Here is a 22,692-nt window from a genome sequence, read left to right on the forward strand (position 1 = left end):
AGCCAGGGCTTGCCAGGACTGGAAGGGGAGATCAAACAAACCCCAAAGACAGAGCAGAGCTGCCCAGAGCTTGCAGGGTAAAGGCTTGCATGGGCTGACAACCTTGCAGCTGCCTGAAGAAGGCAGAGCTTTCTCAGGCATTCCAGGAGATTGTAGCTTTGCTATCTTATCCAAAGTTTATTGTTTGTAAAAGCTGTTTCTCTTATGCCTTCACGTACATCAATTGTTCTGGTTGAACAGAGATGGTTTCATTATGCTACAAACAGTTTTGTGTTACAGCAACCTTCCTGTTCTACCCCCAGCTTGTTATTTTAGTTATTTATGTTATTGGATTTCTTGAATTAAGTTGCCATTTTATTATTTATGATAGCACAGTAGCATAGGCTGGTCATTATTTTATCAGGGACCTTGTGTTTACACACACTGTTCCAGCTTCCCTAACAGCTCTTTATTACCTTGGAGCACAGATTGCATTTGTGACTGCCTGCTGCTACTTGGGGCAGCTCAATGAGAAACACAGAGCTACAAATTAACACTATAAAAATGTGGCAGGACCGCTTTCCTAGGTGCGAATTTTGGTGTTCAATCATGCTACTTTCTTGGGATGAGCAGCCATTCTTCTCTTATTTTTTTATTTTTTTTAAATGCAAACAATTCATGTTGTCTAGACAAAGTTTATGTTCTGTGTGGGAAATGAGAGAGAACATCCTGCTTTCACTATTAAATCTTTTGGGATTCTGGCTGAAACTTTCCATGGAGTGCACCTTGTCTGCCAGCCCAGGGCACAGAGGGTGCATTTGGAGCCCTGCCCCTCACACCCAGCATCCCTCCCGTGGGGATTTGATCTTTGGGCCAAAAGCAGCTCCCCTGGCTGGTGAGCAGGGTCACCAAAAGGAGCAATCAACCCAAGGAAGCAGCATCAAAAGCAGGATACACCCCAAGGACAGTGCCACCCTCTGACAGGCAGCTGTGACATCCCTCAGAGGCAGAGAAGGGTGCATCTCCAGGACACTGTGACACTCAGGAAGGTGTCACTCCAAGGAGGGGTCACTCCAAGGAGGGGTCACTCCAAGGAGGGGTCACTCCAAGGAAGGTGTCACCCCAAGGAGGGGTCACCCCAAGGAGGGGTCACTCCAAGGAGGGGTCACTCCAAGGAGGGGTCACTCCAAGGAGGGGTCACCCCAAGGAGGGGTCACCCCAAGGAGGGGTCACTCCAAGGAGGGTGCCACCAGCACCTCTCTGACATGTGGCACACCAAGCCAGGCACACCACAAGGAGGGTGCCCCAAAAGGAGGATGTGCTTTAAGGGCCATGTCCCCACATCAGACAGGTGTACCCCCAAGGAGGGAGGAGCCTGAGGGTGGCATCACCCCGAGGAGGGTGTCAGTGCACGCAAGGAGGCTGTACCCCGAGCACAGTGCCACCAAAGGAGGCTGTCACCCCCCAGACAGGTGCACGGCAAGTGAAGGTGCACAGGGAGGTCAGTGCCACCGGAGGACGATGTCCCTTGTGGCAGACACTGCTCCGAAGGTGTGTCACCCCCAAAAGGTGGGTGGGAACAGAGAATGCACCCCCCGAACAGTGACACCGGGAGGGTGTCACCCCCATCAGGTACATGGCAATAGGGAATTCACCCCGAACAGTGTCACCGGGAGGGTGTCACCCCCATCAGGTACACGGCAATAGGGAATGCACCCCGAAGGTGTCACTGGGGAATAGTGTCACCCCCATCAGGTACATGGCAATAGGGAATGCACCCCGAACAGTGTCACTCGGTGAGGGTGTCACCCCCATCAGGTACATGGCAATAGGGAATTCACCCCGAGGGTGTCACTCGGTGAGGGTGTCACCCCCGGCAGGTCCATGGCGATAGGGAACGCACCCCGGAGGTGTCACCCGCTGAGGGCGTACCCCGGCAGGTGCCGGCCCCGGCGGGTGTCGCCGCAGGTGTCCCCGCGGGCCGTGTCCCCCCGGGCGGTGCCACCTGCGGCGCCGGGCGCTCCCCGCCCCTGCGGGAGCCGCGCTCCGCTCCCCGCCCCGCCGGCCCGGCCCTGTGCATTGTGGTCCGGCGGCGGGGGGCGAACATGGCCGAGAAGCAGAAGCACGATGGGCGGGTGAAGATCGGCCACTACGTGCTGGGGGACACGCTGGGGGTCGGCACCTTCGGCAAAGTCAAGAGCTGAGTACCGCGGCCGCGGGCGGGGCCGGGCCGGGCCGGGAGCGCCCCTCGCCGCCGCCTCCCGCTCCCGCTCCCGCGGCCTCCGCTCCGGCATCCCCTCCCTCCCTTCCCTCTGCTCCGGCATCCCCTCCCTCCCTTCCCTCCGCTCCGGCATCCCCTCCCTCCCTTCCCTCTGCTCCGGCATCCCCTCCCTCCCTTCCCTCCGCTCCGGCATCCCCTCCCTCCCTTCCCTCTGCTCCGGCATCCCCTCCCTCCCTTCCCTCTGCTCCGGCATCCCCTCCCTTCCCTCTGCTCCGCAATCCTCTCCTCTCCCTCCGCTCCGGCATCCCCTCCCTCCCTTCCCTCCGCTCCGGCATCCCCTCCCTCCCTTCCCTCCGCTCCGGCATCCCCTCCCTCCCTTCCTTCTGCTCCGGCATCCCCTCCCTCCCTTCCTTCTGCTCCGGCATCCCCTCCCTCCCTTCCCTCTGCTCCGGCATCCCCTCCCTTCCCTCTGCTCCGGCATCCCCTCCCTTCCCTCTGCTCCGGCATCCCCTCCCTTCCCTCTGCTCCGGAATCCTCTCCTCTCCCTCCGCTCCGGCATCCTCTCCCTTCCCTCCCTTCCCTCCGCTGCCCCGGCGGCTCCTCTGGCATCCCCGGCTGGCGGAGCCGTGCCCGGGCACACGGGGGGGACTCCGGGAGATGCTGCGCTCTCCCCGGGCTCTCACAGCCCCCGAGCCCTCGCTGCGAGCGGGATCCTCCAAAACTTTGCTGCCGCGCTCGGAGGGGGTGATGGGGAGGCTGGAGCGCATCCTGCCCCTCCGGCCCGGGAATGCGCTCCTCGCTCCTCTCCTTCCCGAGGGCCGGCGGGGGTTCCGGGGGGAGCCGGGGGGTTCCTGCCCCTCCGGGCATCGCCCCGCGGAGCCCAGCGTGCCCCAGCCCCGCAGCGGGGATGGAGGGGCAGGGATGGGGCAGGGATGGGGCAGGGATGGGGCAGGGATGGGGCAGGGATGGGGCAGGGATGGGGCAGCTCCGCCTTCACCTGGGGAAGGGAAGGCTCCTGAGCCCCCGAGAGCACCTCCCAGTGCCTAAAGGGGCTGCGAGACAGATGGAGAGGGGCTTTTGGTGGGGCGAGGGGGAATGGCTTCATGCTGACAGAGAGCAGGGTTAGGGGAAATACTGGGGAGAAATTGTTCCTGTGAGGGTGATGGGACCCTGGCACTGGGTGTCCGAGTCCCTGGAGGTGCCCAAGGCCAGGTTGGACAGGGCTTGGAGCAACCTGGAATAGTGGGAGGTGTCCCTGCCCTTGATGGGGTGGGATTAGATGATCTTTAAGGTCTCCTCCATCCCAAGCCATTCCAGGATTGCAGGATGGGGGGATTGTGTCAGACTGGGGCTCCACACAGGAATTCCTTGGCCAGTCCTGCCAGAGCAGCCAGTGCACATCCTGAAGGCTTTGCTTTACCTGGCTGTGAGGTTTGCAAACATTGGTATTTCTTTTTCCTAATTTTTTTAAACGAGGTGCTGAAAAAATAGAAAACCTGCAAAATTCAGTGTCTAAGCTGTGTTTCCCAGTAGGAAATGGGTTTAGCTTGAGCTGGGGGAGCAGTGTCCCACTCAGTGTCCCCCCACCCCACTGAGATGTGGCTGGGCAAAGGGGTGCTGTGCCTGCCCTCAGTGCTTGGAGCTTTAAAAGAAACCCAAATCGACAGCAGATGAAAGAAACCACCACAACCTCTGCAGCTAAGTCCACCTGTGGCCATTAATCACGCCCCTAAAAATATATTGCTGTGTTTAATCCCAAACCACAAATTTACTGTCTAAAGAATTATCAGAATAAATACTTCTAACAGTAAGGACCATTTAAATCACTGGTGTGTACTAGCAAACCTCAAAACTGCTCCAAAGGCAGTTTTTTCTTTCCTTGCAGACCAATTTAAACCTGCCAACAATAGCCTTTTTTTCCTTAGCTAGCACAAATACCCCCTACCCCATATATGACCCGAGTTTGGTAAAAATGGACTTTTTCCAAAGCAATATTTTAAATAACATAAAAGAGATTTCCCAGCTCAAAATCCTTTATAGGTGAGTAGTACCTTTTATATGTCTTTTTTTTCCCTTAATATTTTGCCTGCAACTGACAGGTGAAGTTTGTGCTTGGGACTGGGCACTGAAATGAAATGAAATCTCCCATTTATACAGAGCTACAGCATTTTAATCAAATAAGCTGTAGAAAAAGTTGTATTTACATGAGAAAAGTAGAGGTTTTTGTTGATTGATTCAAGCATTGTGTGTTGGGTGTAAGAATTGCTTTTTAAGGGAGAAGTCAGGTGCCATCAGTGACAATTCTTGTTGCTAATGTGTTTTTTCCAAATTCTGATTTGCACAAGGTTTTGGTTTTGGCACTTTTCCCTGCCTTACTCGTCAAAGTTAAGAAATCATAATTTGCAGTTGTTCAGGATTATTGTTGTTAAGGAAATAAGAAATGGCAATGGAAGAGAGGATTTAGTGACATGGGGTACAAACCAGAGCTTTAACTCATGGCTGGAGCTGAGAAGTCATTTTGAGCCATCAGAGACATGATGGGAAAAGCCCCTGTGACTGCCTGGGTCAGCAGGGAGCTGATCCTCCTAAAAACTGGCTGAACACTGCAAGAAACCTTTGTTTTAAGCCCATGCAGTTTCTTGATCTCATTTACAGAAAGTCCACACAAGGCATGGAGGGGAGCAAATGGGTTGGCAGATGAGGGCAGGATTTTGGTGATAATACTGAGATTCCATCTGGAAATGGTGATGAGGACCCAGCACCTGCTCGAGGAGAGGATGTGGATGGATAGGAGGTGTCATATCAAGACTTGAAGTTACCACACAGCATTTTTACCAAGTCTAGTTGTCTTCCCTGTCCTCCAGGCCAAAGATTAGAATAATTAGCAGAAACAGAACTGTGGAGAAGATCTTGGATTTGGAGTTTAGCAAAGCCTTGGAGGAAGGAGGTGGCATCTCCTTCCCTGGGGCTTGGTAAGAACAGATGAGACAAATGGTGTTTGCTGTGGGCACGTCCCACCCTGTGGAGCTTCACTCAAAATCCAGTAGAGTAACCCAGATATTTTCTTCCCTGTGATGCCTCCCACAGCATCCCTGGGGGCCTTGGTGGCTTCTTTCCCTCGCTTTTTTATTTTTGTTTGCCACAGAAGTGACTGATTTGTGGTCCTTGAAGGACTGGCAGTGCTTGGGTTGTGTTTCTGTCACCTCCCTGGGCTGCAGGCGGGGTCTGATCCCATTTTTGCCAGGCACTGGAGGATTGCTGCTGAAAGACAAACTTTGTGTCAGGGGGAAGATAAACCAAAGGAGACTGAGCAGAGGGGGGACAGGGAAAGGCACAAGACACAAGCAAGTGGCACTGGGGCAGAATTAACACAGCATTGCTAAATATATGCTTTGGATGGATTTCATTTTTAACTTTGGGCTGAGATAAGGGCCAGCAAGGCTGATGGGGAAGGAGTTTCTTCACCCCTCCACAAGCTTCTACATTGCCCTGAAGCATTTGCAAAAATATTAAGAGCTGCTGGGATAAAGAAAGTGATGTAAAAACCCGTGCTGTCAAGGGGTTTTATTTATTATCTGTGCTCATGGTGCTATAATCACTATTCCTCCTCAATTTTTCTTTTTTCCTTTTATAAAAATAAGTAAATGTAAGGAGTCTCCTTTCCACTTTTTTACCCTGGGGAGGCAGTGAGAGGGAAGGAGGTGTGTCCTCACCACCAGCCAAGGCCACCACTGCCCACCCTTGGGGTGAGCATCCTCTCCCATGCCCGTGGGAGACCTGGGACCTGCTCCTCCCTCCTGAGATGATGCTGGGGTTCAGAGACAAGGTTCTGTGAGCTGAGGGAGGGTTGTCCTTTCTGCCCATGCCTAAATTCCTGCAGCTCCAGAGGGCCCTCAAAGGCTTAAAAGTCTCCCACCACATAGGAAGTTGTGTTCCCTCTTTGTCTCTCTCTCACCGAGTTCAAGGAGGCTTAACAAGTCACTGGGGACAGAAACAATAATATCTCTGTATCTAATGCTTACTGTAAGCAAAAGATGGATTACAAAATAGGCTGTTTATTTTTAATTATTAATGTGTTTGTGCTAGCAAACCTTCGCAGAGTTACACATTGTTTGTCACGGATGGGAAAGGGGATGAACTATTTGGCAATAGTATTAAAAACAATAATTATTCATCCTGGGCATGGCCATTTTTTTTTTTTTTCCCCCTAGTGTACAATAAAAATTTTTCAAAGTATATGCTGAGGCAAGGCCAGAAAGCGTTGTCCTGAAGCAAAGGGTGGCAGAAATCAGGGTTTTCCTCCTAGTTCAGTGAAAAAATTTTGCTTCACTGCCCTGCTCTCCTCTCCCCAAGGATTCACCAGGGAAAATGCCTCCCTGGACTATTTACAGCACTCTCCTTGCACTGCACCAGAGGAATTATCTGCCTCCTCCAGCCCTCAGCTAATCCCTAAATTGCATCTCTGCTGCAAAGCTGAGTTTATTTTCATTCCATCATCTCGTAGTTTTAAGTATTACGAGGAATAAAATGGACATGCAAAGTGGTGCTTTAATTTTCAAGGGCAGTAAAGTGTTTTATTTTTAGGATGCTCTTATTGAGGAAAGAATCTCTGGCAGGTCTTATCTGGTGGCTAATAATAGTGACCTGGTGTGCCCTGAGTGCTGCTGCCCTGCCCTTCTCACGCCTCCTGCTTACCCTGGGTGCTTCTGATCAGCTCATTAGGGCTGCCAAAATTACAGGCTCTAATAATGTAATAGCAAGGTTTGCTCGCAGTAATTAACTCCTCGCACCGCGTGTTTTTACTGGAAGGGTGACGTTGGTAATTAGAGAGCACAAATATTTACTGTAAGCAGGTTTTCCTCTGCAGGCTTTAGGAAACCATCTGTGTGTCACCCTGTTGAATATCACATTAGAAAATACTGAGGAGGGGCAGCTTGCTCTGAGAACCCTTTTTGGGTATAAACACCCCGTTTTCAGGCTCTTCCTGCTCTCAGTTTCAATATAAATCTTGCTTCCTGGGAGCTTTTTGGTTTTTGTGTGGTCTGTTTATTGATAACAAATGGATCCCACGCTGAATTTGTTTCACATCATTAAATACAATTTCCCCAGTGACAGTGGGGCTGCTCCTCCCAGTTTATGGTTATGGTTTTTCCCTGAACTCAGGAGATAAACATCAGCACCTCAATGCACCAAGTGCATTTTTTTAAAAAAAAAAGCCATGTTGAAGTTTCCATCTTTCCTAAAAGCAGAATTTGCTCCTGCAGTCCAGCAGTGTTCCTGCAGCTTGTCATCAAAGCAAGAAGCATGCTGGAGGAAGTATAAATAGAAATTCATTTTAGTAATGCAAATCCCACAGTCCTATTTTGGGCAGGGAAAATCCCCACACCATTTTTTTAAAAAAGAAGTGTGATGGTCTAGTTTTAAGACTAGGCTTATGAGGGATTTTGTCTACCAGTGTGTTGTGGTGGAGATTCTCCTCTGCCATTTAAATATATCTGTTTCTGATTAATCTAGCTTTTACATGCTATAAATCCTTGCAAATTAGCTTGGGGTATGACCTCCTCCAGCAACTCACTCTGTTTTATTTAGTGGAGTGGTTTTGGCAGATAAGTCCCCTCTTTTCTGCCTTCTATGACTCCACTGGGAAAACAGTGAAGAGACAAAAACTTTGAAATATTTCACACCCTCATCTTCTGTTTTTTTTCCCTTCAGACGTGGCTTTTTTGCTTATAGCCCCCTAAGCTGCTTGTGTGACCCCTGCTGCACCGTTTAGTGACTTTGCAATGCTCTCTCTCTCTCTAATAGTTGGTGAACACCAGCTGACAGGGCACAAAGTAGCAGTGAAAATACTGAACAGGCAGAAAATCCGCAGCCTGGATGTGGTGGGGAAGATCAAGCGAGAAATTCAGAACCTGAAGCTCTTCCGGCACCCTCACATTATCAAGCTGTGAGTATCCTCCCTGCCACGTGTCCAGCTGCTGCTCTGTGCACAAAGACCTCTCTTACACAGTTACCTGCCTTCCAGGAGATGGATCACAGCTGTGAAAGATGTGTTTGGTCAAGTTTTTGCGTGCCAGATGTTCCACTGGCACAGGTTTTCCAGAGAAGCTGTGCTTCCCAGTCCTTGGAAGCGCTCAAGGCGAGGTTGGATGGGTCTTTAAACAACGTGGGATGGTGGAAGGTGTCCCTGCCCATGGCAGGGGTTGGAATTGGATGATCTTTAATGTCCCTTCCAAGCCAAACCATTCTGTGATTCCACAAACTGCAGCACGGTCAGGCTCTGAGAGTGCAACCTTGGCCTCCAGTCAGTAGGATTTATGTTTTAATGGTCTGATTACCCAGAGCTTAAAAGAACACTTTTTTTTTTTTTTTTTTTGGTCAAAATTTATTATTCAGACATAAGTTTTGAAAGTCACCACTTTGATGAACCTGAGTTGGGGCTGTAAATCAGCACCTGCACTGCAGCCTCTGGGATTCCTGCTCAATCCCCAGCTTGTGCAGCCAGCCCACATTAATGAGGCACTTGATAATATCTTTGGCATTCCTATAAAAGAAAGCTGTTGAATGGTAACTGCAAGGGTAAGTTGACATTTAGGTCAGCCTTAAAACTGGCATGAGATATAGCAAATACCTGGGACTTAGAGGCAAGGGAAAACAAATTCTCTCTGCAGTTAAATAACTAACCATGCAGCAACTGTTGATTTTAGAGTAACTTCACAGTTCCATGGATTTATTGGAGAACAGATTGGTATTATTTCATGAAAAAAGCGCCAGCAAGGCTCCTCAGCTCTGTGCCCAGCATCCTGCAAGTCAGATCCTGTTTGCACATTTGTCAAAGCCATAAAAACTAAATCCAGTTTGACAATATCTGTGTCCTGTGATACATGTTGCATTCGTGAAATACAGTGATAAAGATGTGAGGAGACTGGGGCACACACACCTCTTTCAATAAGGTTTTAAATGTATATAAAAGAAATATTGGGGCAATTAACAGTGACTTAGATGTCTGGGTCCAAAGCTCTTCAGAAAAATGAGGCTGATGCTATTGATCTTTATGGGAGTATCCCACATTCCCTTGCCAGCCTCTGAAAATTGCTGAAATCTGTTTGTTTCAAATTACAGCCCTGTAAAAATTCATGAAATTCAAATGCAAAAATGAATTAAAAAAAAAACAAAAACAAAAAAAAAACCAAAGCAAACAACAACAAAACAATGAATCTGAAATAAAAGAGAGGGAGGTCCCAGCTGGTGCTGCTGTGAATTCCTGGGGCTGCATTGACCTCAGCTGATCACTTGCAATTTATTCCAGTTGGGACACTTTGCAGCACTCAGGGATCATTTTGAAGGAAAATGAAGAATAAATCTTCAAACTCAAAGTGATACTCTGGGTTCTCCCCCCCATTCTAGAAGGATTTTCCTCCCGTTCTAGAGAGATTTAATATTTGAAAAATAACTTTAGAGGGTCTCCTTTTCGTTTCTGTACCTGTCCAGAGGGAGCTCTCTCTAGTGCCTAGAGCTCTTTATCTTCTTTTTTCTTGCTATGAGGGAAACCAGATGGATCCTCTCCTTGCCCCCAGCTAACCAGGACTTCATTTCTACCCCAAATGGAAATTTGAAAGTCAGGGCAGTCCTAAATGTGATAAGATTGCCTGGCAGATATTTCAGGGGATTATTTAAAGGGCTGAAGGAAGATCATAGATCTGGAAAAGAGGTCCTTTCACAGACAAGTGAAAGATTATACTGGAAACAAGAGACGCCTTTTCAGAAGTGGAAAGCATTTACAAACGCAAGGTCCAAACAAATTCTTATTTGAAGTGTTGATGTGGAATTAGAAATCTGTTTAAAAGCCTTTCCCTGCTCTTAATTACATGTTTTTTCTAAATCTGCTTGTGTTTTTGAAGGTACCAGGTCATCAGCACACCAACAGACTTCTTCATGGTCATGGAATACGTGTCCGGCGGGGAATTGTTTGATTACATCTGTAAGCACGGACGTGTAAGTGCCAGTCCCAGACTTCTCACTGGGGTGGGAAGGAGGATGGTGTTCAGGAGCAGAATGACTGCTCAAGGGAGCACAGTTAAGGTTAAGGCCCAAAATAGAAGTTGCTTCACAGCCTCCTCATCTGGGGTGTCTCGTACCGGCTCACATGAAACTTGTGTGTGATTTTTCGCAGCGTTCTCTGGTGTATTTTCGGCCCTCAAACCAAAATAGCCAAGGTAGCATGTTGCTTAGGGCAAATGTTTGGAAAACTGGCTCATTTTTGTGATTTTTACCTATGGGTTGCCTGTCAAAACCCCCATGGATCAGCAGCAAATCTGTGGCATTGGAGTGGAAGACCACTTGGTGTGGTCTCTGCCCCAATCATTCACCTCTCCCAGCCCCCCCTCTTGGTTCCATGTCGGGTTCTTTGAAGACTTTTCAAGGATGTGGCTTAGCTGAACAAAATTTTCAAATGGCAGCAGTCCCACTGGGTATAAATCACCTGAGGTGTGGGTTGAGCCTGTGAAATGTGAGGTTTTGGTTACAAGGAAAATCGCTGGTGTCTGCCCCGTGGAGCAGTTGCAGGGCAAGGAACTAAAAATGGGCCAAAGTGGATATCCAGAATAAGGGTTCAGGTGAAGGATCAGCCCCTCACAAATTCCTTCTCTGTGCCACCAAATTAATACATTTACAACAATTTGGGTTAGATTAGTGTAGTGGTCAATGGAGCTGACTCAGTTTTGTATGTACAGTTCTGATTTCTCACACATTTTACCTGCCTAGATCTTTTCAGTGACTGATTCAGATCTTTTCTGAACTTCTGCTTTCATAAACTCAGCTTTTCATGAAGGGAGTCTTTTGGAATTCATCAGTAAAAATAATAATTTAAAATTTAGCTTCTCTGATATAGCTCATACAGCTTTATAGTTACACAGGTAATTAAAATCAAAATGATATTCAGCTTCACCCATTGCTTCCAGAGGAAATCCATGAGGAATTGCTCCCAGCAATATCCTCTGTGGTGTTTTGTCCAGCCTGGGTCTGTACCAGTCCCATTGGGACAGCAGGCTGATAGGTGCCACCTTTAAATTCTTGTTGACATCTCAGCTAAACCGAGGTCTCACCCTTCCTCTCTGGGCTGTATCATTTTCAAACACTGGCACACTGTAAAACATAAGGGTGAGAAATCTGCTTTATTTGCTGCTTCTGGTGGCAGGCACACTGGGATTTTCTCTCTGAACTCTGGAAGCTTTTTGGCTCCTTGCTAAGTCAAACCTTCCCCTGCCAGCTCTGCGTGCACCCCAGCCCCCAGCGCTGTTCCCTCCGCTGTTCCCACAGGTCGAGGAGGCAGAAGCTCGACGCCTTTTCCAGCAGATCCTGTCGGCAGTGGATTACTGCCACAGGCACATGGTTGTGCACAGGGACCTGAAGCCAGAGAACGTGCTGCTGGATGCACACATGAATGCCAAGATAGCTGATTTTGGTATGTGACCCCAGCAGCATTCCAGAGGCGCAGCCAGCGCCGCCGGAGCGTGGCCGCACAAAACCCAGAGCCTGCTGCTCCACCTGGAAATCCCACACTTATAAACACTGCCCTTCCTGCTGCAGCAGGGATTACTGGGTGCAGGCTGCTCCTGTACTGGCACTGAGAGTGGAGCAGCCAAGCATTTTGTAAATCTCTGCTGTGTTTCAGTGTAATCACCCGATGTAAAATTTCCCTAATTTCTGTTTGAGGCAGGCTCGGTGCAGCCTGCTCAGGGTGAGCTGGCTGTGTGTGTTTATTTTCGTGCATGTTCTCCCTCTGTTTGGCCATGTGCTCTTGGCCTCAGCTCATTTTACAATGAGCAGAAACAGGAGTCTCTAAGTGGCATTAGGGGTTGAAATCCATTAAAATACCTGGGCTACCAACTCTGTCCTGGTGAGTCCTTTCTGGTGATGTAAATCCTTCTGAAGATTTTCTCGTTCCACAGTCCCACCCAATTGCCATGTGAAGTAAGTGCTCTGGGATGAATTGTGTCTCTTCTCCTCTGTGCTCTGAATTGCAACTCAGAGGAACAAAATTAGCCTGGAGTGAATATTTCAATATTATAACAAACCAACAAAAATAACAAACAACAACAACAATAATAACAAAAGTAAAAACTTTCAAATCGATTCAGAGAAATCTATCTAAATTATATCAACAGTTTCCTCCCAAATATTCCACTCCACTTCCTTGCTTTTCCTCTGTGTGACACGGGGTCCTCAGGTCTGGACCTTCAGATCAAAAATCAGTGTATAATAAGCATTTTGTTTTTAGGACTGTCCAACATGATGTCAGATGGTGAATTTCTCCGCACCAGCTGTGGTTCCCCAAATTATGCAGCCCCTGAAGTCATCTCTGGAAGGTAAGACATTCCATTTCTTATCAAGAGTCTGCGTGAGCACGTGGACTTCAAATTTGTTCTTGGTATTGGAAACAGCTTTGCACATCTCGTAAAAGCAACTGAATCCTTCCAACCTGGGTGTTGTGTTTGGGTGAATCTGTTGGCAAAGATCTGAAGGTTTTCTTGGTTATTTTACTTCTCAATAGCTGTAATAGCAAACAGTGTTTTGCTACAGGTGTTTACTTTGGAGGAATTATTAATGCCAGATGTTGACTGTTTATATTGCAAATTAAAGAGGGTGAAAATGACTCTTTGGATGCAAATGCTGAGGTTCCAGGTGGAAAGGCTTATCCAGGTCACCTCCTCCTCTCCTGCCCACCTGTAATATAAAACACAGTGTTAATGAGGAAAACCATTCACTAACAAAAGAACCAGGAGGATTTTTAATCACTTCCCAACACTTGTAATGAAAATACTTGTCTTCTGGTTCCTTAAGCTTGGGGTATGGCAGTAGGTTCAACCTTCAGAGCTTTGTTTTGAACTGATTCATTGAATTGACAAACCTCTTCTGTGGCTGCATCTCTCAGCATGGAACATCTGTACAGCACATGAAGTGCTGAACACACCCCACAAGGCTGAACTGGATTTCCATGTGTTGATACAGAGGTGTTGCCTCCTGTATTTTGCTGTCAGGAACAGAAATTACATAGCATGTACATTTTTCCCTAATTCTCTGTAATACCTTAGCAAAGATTGCAAACCTAGATTTTCAAATTTTCAGTCCTCTGAATGGTCCTTCAAACTGCCCATCTCATTATCTACCCCTTTTTTTTTTTGAATCTCCCTTTGCCACAAGCTTTACTTTTCCTAATCCAGTGTCTTTTTGCCTATATCTGTAGCTTTTAAATAGAACATTTTGTTCAGAACATGTTTGCTGTGATTATGATTATTTTATCCCTGTTTGCACCAGAGCAAGCATTGGCAGAGCATCCTAGGAATTAGACTAGCATCCAAAAACCCTGTTGTGACTACAGCTCTGTGTGTGTGAAACGAAGTGAAGTGAAACAAGTGAAAATCCTCATTGTCAAGAAAGGGACAAAGCCAGAAACTACTGGGATTCCAAAGAAATATCACTAGGATTTCCATCTCAGTGAAGGCCAGACACATGTTTTTCAATTTCTATGGGAGACAAGGCACATGGCAGATCAGCAGGAAGGATTTAGTCCCCCTGAGTGTTCCAAGGGTACAGGGAAGGCAGCTTAGTAACAACAAAAGAGGGAAAACCAAAACCAAGCCCATGTGCTGCACTTTTTTGCTGGCTGCAGCTGCATCCCTCCCTCATCACTCCCACCTACAGGCTCAGGGCTACCTGAGTTTCATGCTCAGTGTGCCAAGCTGGCCTCTTCTCAGAGCTGTGTGAGAGCTGCATTTGAGGGGGACAGGCACAGTGCACCCTCCCTGCCCTGCTGCTGGCTGTGTGGAGCAGGGGGAGCTGACCCCTGGCTCCTGCTGCCTTCCCTGCTAGAGCTCAAAAGCAGTAGAGCCTGACAGCTCAGGTTTCAGAGCTGTAAAAGTGCATCTCATTTGGGATTAAAGGTCCAAAAGACTGTTCAGGCAGTGCACTTATCAGCAAAAGAATCAAGCTTCTGGTCTGTGGGAGCTGGGCATGGAGGCAGGGCTGAGGGGGCAGCCAGCTGATCCTCTGCCCCTCCAGAATGGCTCTGCTGCCATCCCCGGCCTCAGCAGGCAAAGTCTCACCCCTGGACAGGCAGACCAAGTGTTTTGGGGTGTTCAGAGAATGGTCACATGCGTGACCAGCATGATTTCTGCACTGATATCTCTGCAGTGATGCTTTTCAGGAGCAAGTGCGGGATGCTGGGGTTTCATGAAGAGACTTCTGTAGTTGTGTTTCAACTTCTGTATTTTGGTTGGGCCTCAATGCCCAAGGGAGAGTGTTTCCTCCCAAAATCTCTGGGGAGGCATCAGTTGTAGCAAAAAGAGATGAACAGGAGCAGAAAAACTGTATGTTTGGGGTGTCCTGAGTTGGTGATGGCAGAGAGCACATTTGGCAGCTTGTTGGATTCAGGAGCACTTAAATACCAGCACCAAAAATAAGCACTCAGAGATAGAATTATCTGTTGCTGTTTGATCTGCTTCCTTCAATGAACAGAAATTTCTGGCTGAGCCCTCGGGGCAAAGGAGCAAACAGCCAGGCAGGGCTCTTGGAAGTGTGGGGCTTTTTGGAGAGTTTGGTGCAGGCAGGGTTGTACACAGGAGTGTGGGCAGCCAGTGCCAGCCCTGCCTTGCATTTCCCTGAGCAGCCTTGGCTGAGGCAGATCTGGTTTTGGGGGAGCCAGGTGAGCAGCCCTGGTGTGGGCTGGAGCTCTGTCCCTGCTGGAGCTGGCAGGAGGTTCCAGCCCTGCAGCCTGACTTGAGGAGAGGGTGGGGTGACAGCTTTCTCCTGGCCTTGTCCTCGTGCAGGCTCTATGCTGGCCCAGAGGTGGACATCTGGAGCTGTGGTGTCATCCTCTACGCCCTCCTGTGTGGCACTCTGCCTTTTGACGACGAGCACGTCCCCACCCTGTTCAAGAAGATCCGTGGGGGAGTGTTTTACATCCCTGAATACCTGAACCGCTCCGTGGCCACGCTCCTCATGCACATGCTGCAGGTGGACCCCCTCAAGAGAGCCACCATCAAGGACATCAGGTCAGCTCAGGTGGGCTGGGGAGGGCTGGGGCTGCCTCTGGGGGTCACCTGCTGGCAGGGTGGTTTTCAGGGGTAGTCAGCTAATCCAGATGGTTTTTGGCCCAAGTGATTCAAGGAGCAGCCCTGCATCCCTTCTGTGCTGGCTGGAGGTGCGTGATGAAGACCAGGATGAAGATATTTTATATATATATATATATAAAAATAATATATATAATATATAATTATATATTATATATAATATATATTATACAATACATAATTATATATTATAATACATATTATATATAATATATTATATATTATGTATATTATATAATATATAATATATTATACATTTATAATATACAAATATTTAAAATTCTGTTTTACTGCATTATGAAATAGCCTTAAAAATCTTCTAATAGCACTTAATGAAACCAAGCTATAGCATGCAATAATCCCAGGAATTGAATGTCCCACAGCCATTTTTCATTACTTTATTTCAAGACCACGTCCCTTTGGGTACCAGATAGAGGGTAATCGTTGTACTTGCTGTATGTCCAAAAGAAAAGGAGGAGAAACCAAAGAATTAGTAACTTAATATGTAAATATTGGATGTATTACACCTAGCTGGTGCTAAGCTTAAACATAAATGTTACTACAGCTTCCAGGAATTCTCAGGTTTTTAATGCATTTTCAATGGACAGCCTTAATTTTACCTTTCAAGTCAACCTATGCAATCTTCCTTTTTTATTTCTTAATTCCTTAGGATTAGAGGATTTAATTACATGTTGGAGAGGCAGCACACGTGGTGAGATTACTGTCAACACACAGAACCCATAGACAAGGCACCGGATGGGTTTTAGACCCCTAATTATCATTCACCTCACTGTAAATTGGTGGGAATTGCAGAGGTTTGGTGCTCTGTATCTCCATCAGACAATGGGAATCCTGAAGTGTGAGAATATTGGAAGTGCTGAGGTCTTACTTCAAAGCCCAGCGTGCATTGTGCCATCGCTGTCCCTGCCGGGCCGGGTTTTGCTCCCGGTTCATCAGCCAGGGTTTATTCCTGGCTTGTTTCCCCATCCTGCCCCTCACAGGAGCTCCCCTCTGCCTTCCCCAGGGAACACGAGTGGTTCAAGGAGGAGCTGCCCAGTTACCTGTTCCCAGAGGACCCGTCCTACGACGCCACGGTGATCGACGACGAGGCGGTGCGGGAGGTGTGCGAGAAGTTCGAGTGCACGGAGTCGGAGGTGATGAACAGCCTGTACAGCGGCGACCCCCAGGACCAGCTGGCCGTGGCCTACCACCTGGTCATCGACAACCGCCGCATCATGAACCAGGCCAGCGAGTTCTACCTGGCCTCCAGCCCCCCCACCGGCTCCTTCATGGACGACAGCTCCCTGCACATCCCTCCGGGCGTGAAGCCGCACCCCGAGCGGATGCCGCCGCTCATCGCCGACAGCCCCAAAGCCCGCTGTCCCCTGGACGCCCTCAACACCACCAAGCCAAAGCCCCTGACTGTCAAAAAGGCCAAGTGGCACCTGGGGATCCGCAGCCAGAGCAAGCCCTATGACATTATGGCCGAGGTGTACCGGGCTATGAAGCAGCTGGACTTTGAGTGGAAGGTAGGGAGTGCTGGTTTCCAGCATCCTTTATCCCATAAACTCAGGGGGGTTTGGAAGTGTGGTTACAGCCTCACCTGTGTCCAGATAAATGCCCCCACCTTGCAGTCATCCCTGCTATTCCTTGTTAAGGCAAACTCACTGAATTAAGGTGCCAGCTGTGCCTCAGTGTCTGTGGTGTTTATTTATGGCGTGAAAGAAGGGTTTTCAAGACTTCAGCTGGAAAGATGATTCTGCCTCCTTTAGCTGCAGGGATAAGAGGAGCTGTTCACATTTCTAATTTTAGTGGCTAATTCCCTGTGAGGTCATCTCAAGTGCTCCTGAGCAAAGGGACTCCCATTATTTCTGCCTGGTCCTGTCAGGACTGAAATGGCACAGTAGGAATTGTCCTGGAGGATGCACAGAGGAGGAGCAGGGGCCCTTGGATGCAGGATTTGTATCATTGATGTGGTGGCCTTTTCCTTGATGGAGCAGTGCTCACAGTGATGTGTTTCCAGACACTTATTGCTTCCTCAATTTAGGGCTCAGCTTCTTGATCTAAACCCAGATGTTTTAGTTGTCAGTACTCACTGCAGGTATTTAGTCGCAGTCCTTTTCAAAGCTGGAACAATAAATCCCTAAATTAGCCCTAGATCTCTGCTGCTGTGCCTGACTCCCCAGATCCTGGTGCAGCCCCTGGGGTGAGCTCTCCTGGCTCGTGGCCTTTGGCAGCAGCATCATGTGAGCATTGGGAGCCAGGTAAGGAGAATTTCAGCCCAGATCTTCATCACCAGAGGAGCTCCCCTCCTCCCTCCAGGTCCCAAGCATCTTTCTGTGTGAATTTCACTGTGCTGCTTCTTTGAAACCTCTGGACTCCTCCTTGTTTTTGATATTATTATGTTTTTAAGGCCAAGTAGCTTCCAGAAATCAGATTTCCCTGCACCAGGCAGGAGATGAACCACTAGCCAACACCAGCCAGACATTTTTTAGCTGCATGCTTGTACAGGGAGTGTATTTCTGCTACAGCCTCACAAACCAACTCAGCCCAACATCTCTGTGTAGGCAGTGGAGCTGATTCCATACGAGGAGGTTTCACAATAGCCTTCCCACCCTAAGAATAACTTCAGATGTGACTCTTCTTCAGAATTACCTCTCCCATCCACGCAGTTGCTTCATAAATATAGCTCAGAGAAGAGATCTCATTGTAAATGAGATGCAGCAGATTGTGAAGGTGGGAAGCAGTGAGGGAAACACTCAGCTTGAGGCTGATCCACCAGCACTGGGTTTAACTGTGCTGGTGGGAGAGGCTGCTCTGCCCAGCTGGCTCTGATTTCATGAACACTGTCCGTGTAGGTGGGTCCATGAGTGGACTTTTTGGTTCATGTGGCCGTGGCTGCTGGTGAGGGAGGAGCAAAGATCGGTTTTGTGCCTGGCAGGTGGGTCACTGCAGCTTCCTCAGCCTGATTCTGGTGAATCAGAACCTTAATAAGAATATTTAAAGATAGGAGGAAATGAAGCCACTTGCTTCATTTTATAGGCGTTGTCCTTTTGAGAAACCGTTTTTCCCAGAAGATGTCTTGCTCAAATTCAGAAAAAACAAGGAAAGAAGTGTTCCCCTTGCTGCCTGGAGTGTCCCTGCTGAGGGCAGGTTTCCCCTTGCAGGTGGTGAACGCCTACCACCTGCGGGTGCGCCGCAAGAACCCCGTCACCGGCAACTACGTGAAGATGAGCCTGCAGCTCTACCAGGTGGACAACCGCAGCTACCTGCTGGACTTCAAAAGCATCGATGGTGAGTAGGAGATGGAGAACACGTGGAAGGGCAAGGCTGGGTGTTTTAGAGCCATCCTCAGCATTTTGAAGCTTTATGCGTGTGTCGTTTCAGCGGAAGCACTTTCAAGCCATTCATCTCCGCTGCTGTTCCCGTTTCCTTACCACGCTTTTTCTCTTTTCTTCCTTTTTTTTTTTGGCTTTTCAAGACGAGGTGATGGAGCAGAGGTCTGGCTCCTCCACGCCCCAGCGCTCCTGCTCGGCCGCAGGCTTGCACCGGCCGCGCCTGAGCATCGACGCGGCCGCGGCCGGCGAGTGCCAGTCTCTGATGGGCTCCCTGAGCGGCTCCTTGGTGGGCAGCATCCCCTCGGTGCCCCCACGCCTGGGCAGCCACACCATGGACTTCTTTGAGATGTGTGCCAGCCTCATCATGGCCCTGGCCCACTGATGGCACCGGCCCCTCTGCGCGCCGTGAGGATCTGCGCCGACTCGTCCGCGCCTCCTTTCTTTTGCTCCCTTGTTCTTCCTCCTCCTCCCCACACTGCCGAGTCCAGACCCAAAACATGCTTCCCTCTAGCGAGGCACCAAGGAAATTAACTTCATTTCCTCTCCTTGTGCCTGGCAAAATGTATCCAATACCCCTTTGGTTTTCTTTCCTCGTGAAGCCCATGGGGAATGTCGAGGCTGTAACCTAACAAACGTATCACGGAGTTTTTGGAAAACTTCTCCCCCCTGGTTCTCCCTGAGGAAATGGAGGCATAGCCAAGCTTCCTGCAGGGAGTTTGATGTAGGGGCAGGATGGGCTGAGCCAGGGTGGAGGGGCTGACCAGGAGCTCTGTGGAATGGAGGGTGATGAAGCAGCTCTGTTCACACCCAGGTACCAGCCTCCCTTAACACTTTTCTCCCCAAAGCAGCAGCTGCTTAGATGCTTCTGCACTAGTGCAATATGACCTCCCTCCCCTCTCTTTTTCCCCTCTGCTAAAGATGGGGAGGGAAGGTGGGATGTGCAAAGGTCCTGCTGCAAAGCTGCCATGGGGAGGCCTCCCCGTGTCCAGTCTTTGCAGAGGAGCGTCCCTAAGGTGCTTCATTTCCTCCCGAGAGCTCCGGACAGCGCTGGCCCGCTCGCCACGCTCAGAGCCGAAGGCAGATTGCCTTTTCCCCAGCCCTTAATCCTCCCTCCAGCCTGCTCCCCCTCCCCTGCCTCACCACGGGCTCCACCTGGACCCCAAGCAGGGTTCAGGTGAGCAGAGGACAGGATCTGGGTCACCCACCTGACAACCCAGTGCTTCACCCGAGGGCTGGCATCGTCCCTGCCGGGCAGGAGCCATCAGCAGCTCCGGAGCTCTCACCTCTCCCCTAGGAAGCTCTGCCTGTTGTCACCTCCCCAAAATCACTGCCAAATCTGCCTTTCCTGCTGCTGGACACTCACTGCTCCTGCCCAAGGGCTCTCCTCTCCTGCTGCTGCCCACTGGACCGTGACCTTCGCCACGCCGCTGACCAGGCAGGGATATCCCAACCCGGAATTTTACTGTTCCTTTGCTACTGGCTACCTGAAGGATGGGATTTTAATTTTTAAGACAAACAGCAGGGATTTTTAAGGTTAAATTCTTGTTACCCAAGGGTAAAACCCAATGCATGTGTGACTTCTTTGTTTTAAAGAGTTATTATTTTTTATTACACGGGATTAATCTAATGGGCAGCATTGGCATCTGCTTGGCTTTGACATGGTATTTAATTCCATTTACTTGATTATGAAGTAATAGTCTAATCAAGGAACAAATGCTTTATGAGAGCTTTGCCAAAAAAATCCTGGGTGGGGGGGGTTTGGTTTTCTTCTGGTTTTTTTTGGTTTTTTCCTTTTGTGTTCTGTTTCAAGAAACAAAGCAAAGAACTTTTGCTGGTCCCAGGTATGCAGTCATTCAACTTGAGAAAAAAATTCATCTGTCTTTTTGATAGCTTCTTATGACCCCTTGAGGTTTTTTCCTAGGTTTTGGGGGTTTCTTTTTGTACAGTTGCACTTTAATTTATACTTTCTGCAAGTTTTTTTGAGAAGCAAGGAAGAGAACACATTAAGCCTTTTTTACTAATTATTTAAGGTAATCAAGACAAACACAGGATATTTTTGCCATCTACTGGCAGTTAAATGGACCTTTTCAGCTTGAAGTCCCTTTTTTTTTAAAAAAGAACCACAAAATTGCCTTACTTTTGTTACAGATTGTGCTTGGATCCTCACTAATGTGACTTTAGAGCTCCAGTTTTTCCAGAAGCCGCACAAAGTAGAAAAGTAGAAAGCTGACACAAAAAAAAAAAAAAAAAAGAAAAAAAAATAAAAAATAGTCAGTTTTGCTGTTAAGCTCTTGAACACTAAATCCAACACAGCAGTGGTTGGACTGTAAGCCCACAGCAGAACAGCTCTGTTTTTAAAAGAAATACTGGAAATATTTGTAGTGCTCCTAGGTTTTGTAATGAGCCTTTTATTATATTATGACTATTAAATAAATCCTCTGGGGTGGAGGATGGCTTTGGTGCTGTGCCTGGTGACTGCCAGGTGATTTGTGTCGCCCCAGTGCTGTGGTGTGAGTTTGGATGGAGAATCCAAACTCCTGCATGCAAAAGAAAAATAATAATAAATAAATACAAACCCCACCCCAGAGTCAAAGCTGAGGAGCACCCAGCCCTTCAGCAGCTTTTGGATCAAGGCTGAGATGAGCAAAGAGCCCTGAATGGTTTTGGGGTGATGGAGATAAATCCCTTTGCAAAGGAGCAGGTGTAGGGCCAGGCATTGATTTCCATCCAGGAAAGAGCAATGAGTGAAATGTGTTTGAAATGTTAAAGGCTTTTCAAATCTTTACTCCCAGCTGAGCATCTTGCCAAATCCTGGCAGCACCTGTAGCCCCCTTGCTAAGGGGCTGGGGTGTTACAGTCTGGGGCTCAGGAGCAGGTAGATGTACTGATTGTCTTTTTTTAAATTTACCCTTCTCCTCTGGGATTTCCTTCCCAGCAGAGCTAATAGTATTAAGCAGCAGCAAATGCCCTTGGGAGGAAATATTTGCTTCCTGGAGGCGGGTGGGATTTTGAGGTTGGTAGAATCAGTCCCTTGTGGCACTTGGCAGATTCTCAGACCCGTGCAAGCATTAACTGCTGTGTGGATCTGCAAAACCAGTCCTGCCTGGAGTTACTCAGCTTTCCCTATGGACAGACACAAAGGGATGAAGCACTTAGATGAAGCTCAGGGTCAGCAGAGGCAGCAGAGGGAGCAGGACTGGTGCAAGCACCTCCTCAGCGACCACATCGGATTGAAGGGTCCATCACAGCCTTACCCAAATCCGTGCTGCACTCTGAAATACTCTGAGGACTTTCACTCCTTTTTATTATTTATTTTACCTTCAAATAGGTAGGCTGTGTTCTGCTTCCCAGCTGCAGAGGAGCTGCTGACCTCGTTATATTTTCCAGGGGAAGAGTTTAACTTTCACACTGTTACACTGTGGTCAGCTCTTTTTGAGTTATGCTGGTACATGCACAAGCGTCGGGAAAAGCAGGGTAGACAATATTTGAACTACAGAAACTTGAATTACTCCAAGTGCAATTCTTCAGAAGCCACTGGACAGCTGTGCTTTGCAAGCCACAAACTCACCCAAATTTTGCTTCAGCCCAAGGGGGAGAGAGACAAAACGCAAAGGATAAAGAGTTGAGATAGGCTCCAACAGAAACCTCCAGCTCCTGGATGAGTTAATTCAGAAATACCTTGTGCTGTTCTTGTTGGAAGCTATATATATGTAAATATTATATATGCACACATGCATATATATAAAATGTAGGTGGCATCCCTGTCTTTGACCTCTCAGCTTTATTCTTCCAGCAGGGCAGGTGTGCCCTGGGCACTGCCACCACTCACTAATCCCAGCCTCTGAGAGGACCTGGACAAAGGGGATGCTGTTTTTACACCCTCTTTTAGGTAAAGCCCCTGAGTAGCTTAGCTGACCCCACCAGGCTGGGCATGGCCTTGGCCAGGGATGGGAGGGGAAGTGGCACCAGGAGCTGTGAGAATGCTGCCCTTCCACGCCCCTGGCCAAAGCCCTGGTGCCAGCTG

General features: G+C 48.6%; 1 protein-coding gene across 2 annotated transcripts; it reads left to right on the top strand.

The window, feature by feature from the left end:
* The first annotated feature begins 1,930 nt into the window (after positions 1 to 1,930).
* On the top strand, positions 1,931 to 20,939 carry PRKAA2 (protein kinase AMP-activated catalytic subunit alpha 2). 2 transcript variants are annotated; one of them, XM_086902254.1, is made up of 9 exons: positions 1,931 to 2,178; positions 8,006 to 8,147; positions 10,102 to 10,195; positions 11,519 to 11,663; positions 12,480 to 12,567; positions 15,028 to 15,252; positions 16,355 to 16,859; positions 18,498 to 18,624; positions 18,812 to 20,939. In XM_086902254.1, the coding sequence occupies exons 1-9, from the start codon at positions 2,085 to 2,087 to the stop codon at positions 19,048 to 19,050; spliced, it is 1,659 nt and encodes a 552-aa protein (XP_086758380.1). In that variant the 5' UTR covers positions 1,931 to 2,084; the 3' UTR covers positions 19,051 to 20,939. The 2 variants fall into 2 exon arrangements, with proteins under 2 accessions (XP_086758380.1, XP_023788128.2); XM_023932360.2 differs by lacking the exon at positions 1,931 to 2,178 and adding an exon at positions 3,547 to 4,240.
* The last annotated feature ends 1,753 nt before the right edge of the window (positions 20,940 to 22,692 follow it).

This window comes from Cyanistes caeruleus, chromosome 9 (genome assembly GCF_971803275.1).
Source record: "Cyanistes caeruleus chromosome 9, bCyaCae1.hap1.1, whole genome shotgun sequence".
NCBI classification, from domain to species: domain Eukaryota; kingdom Metazoa; phylum Chordata; class Aves; order Passeriformes; family Paridae; genus Cyanistes; species Cyanistes caeruleus.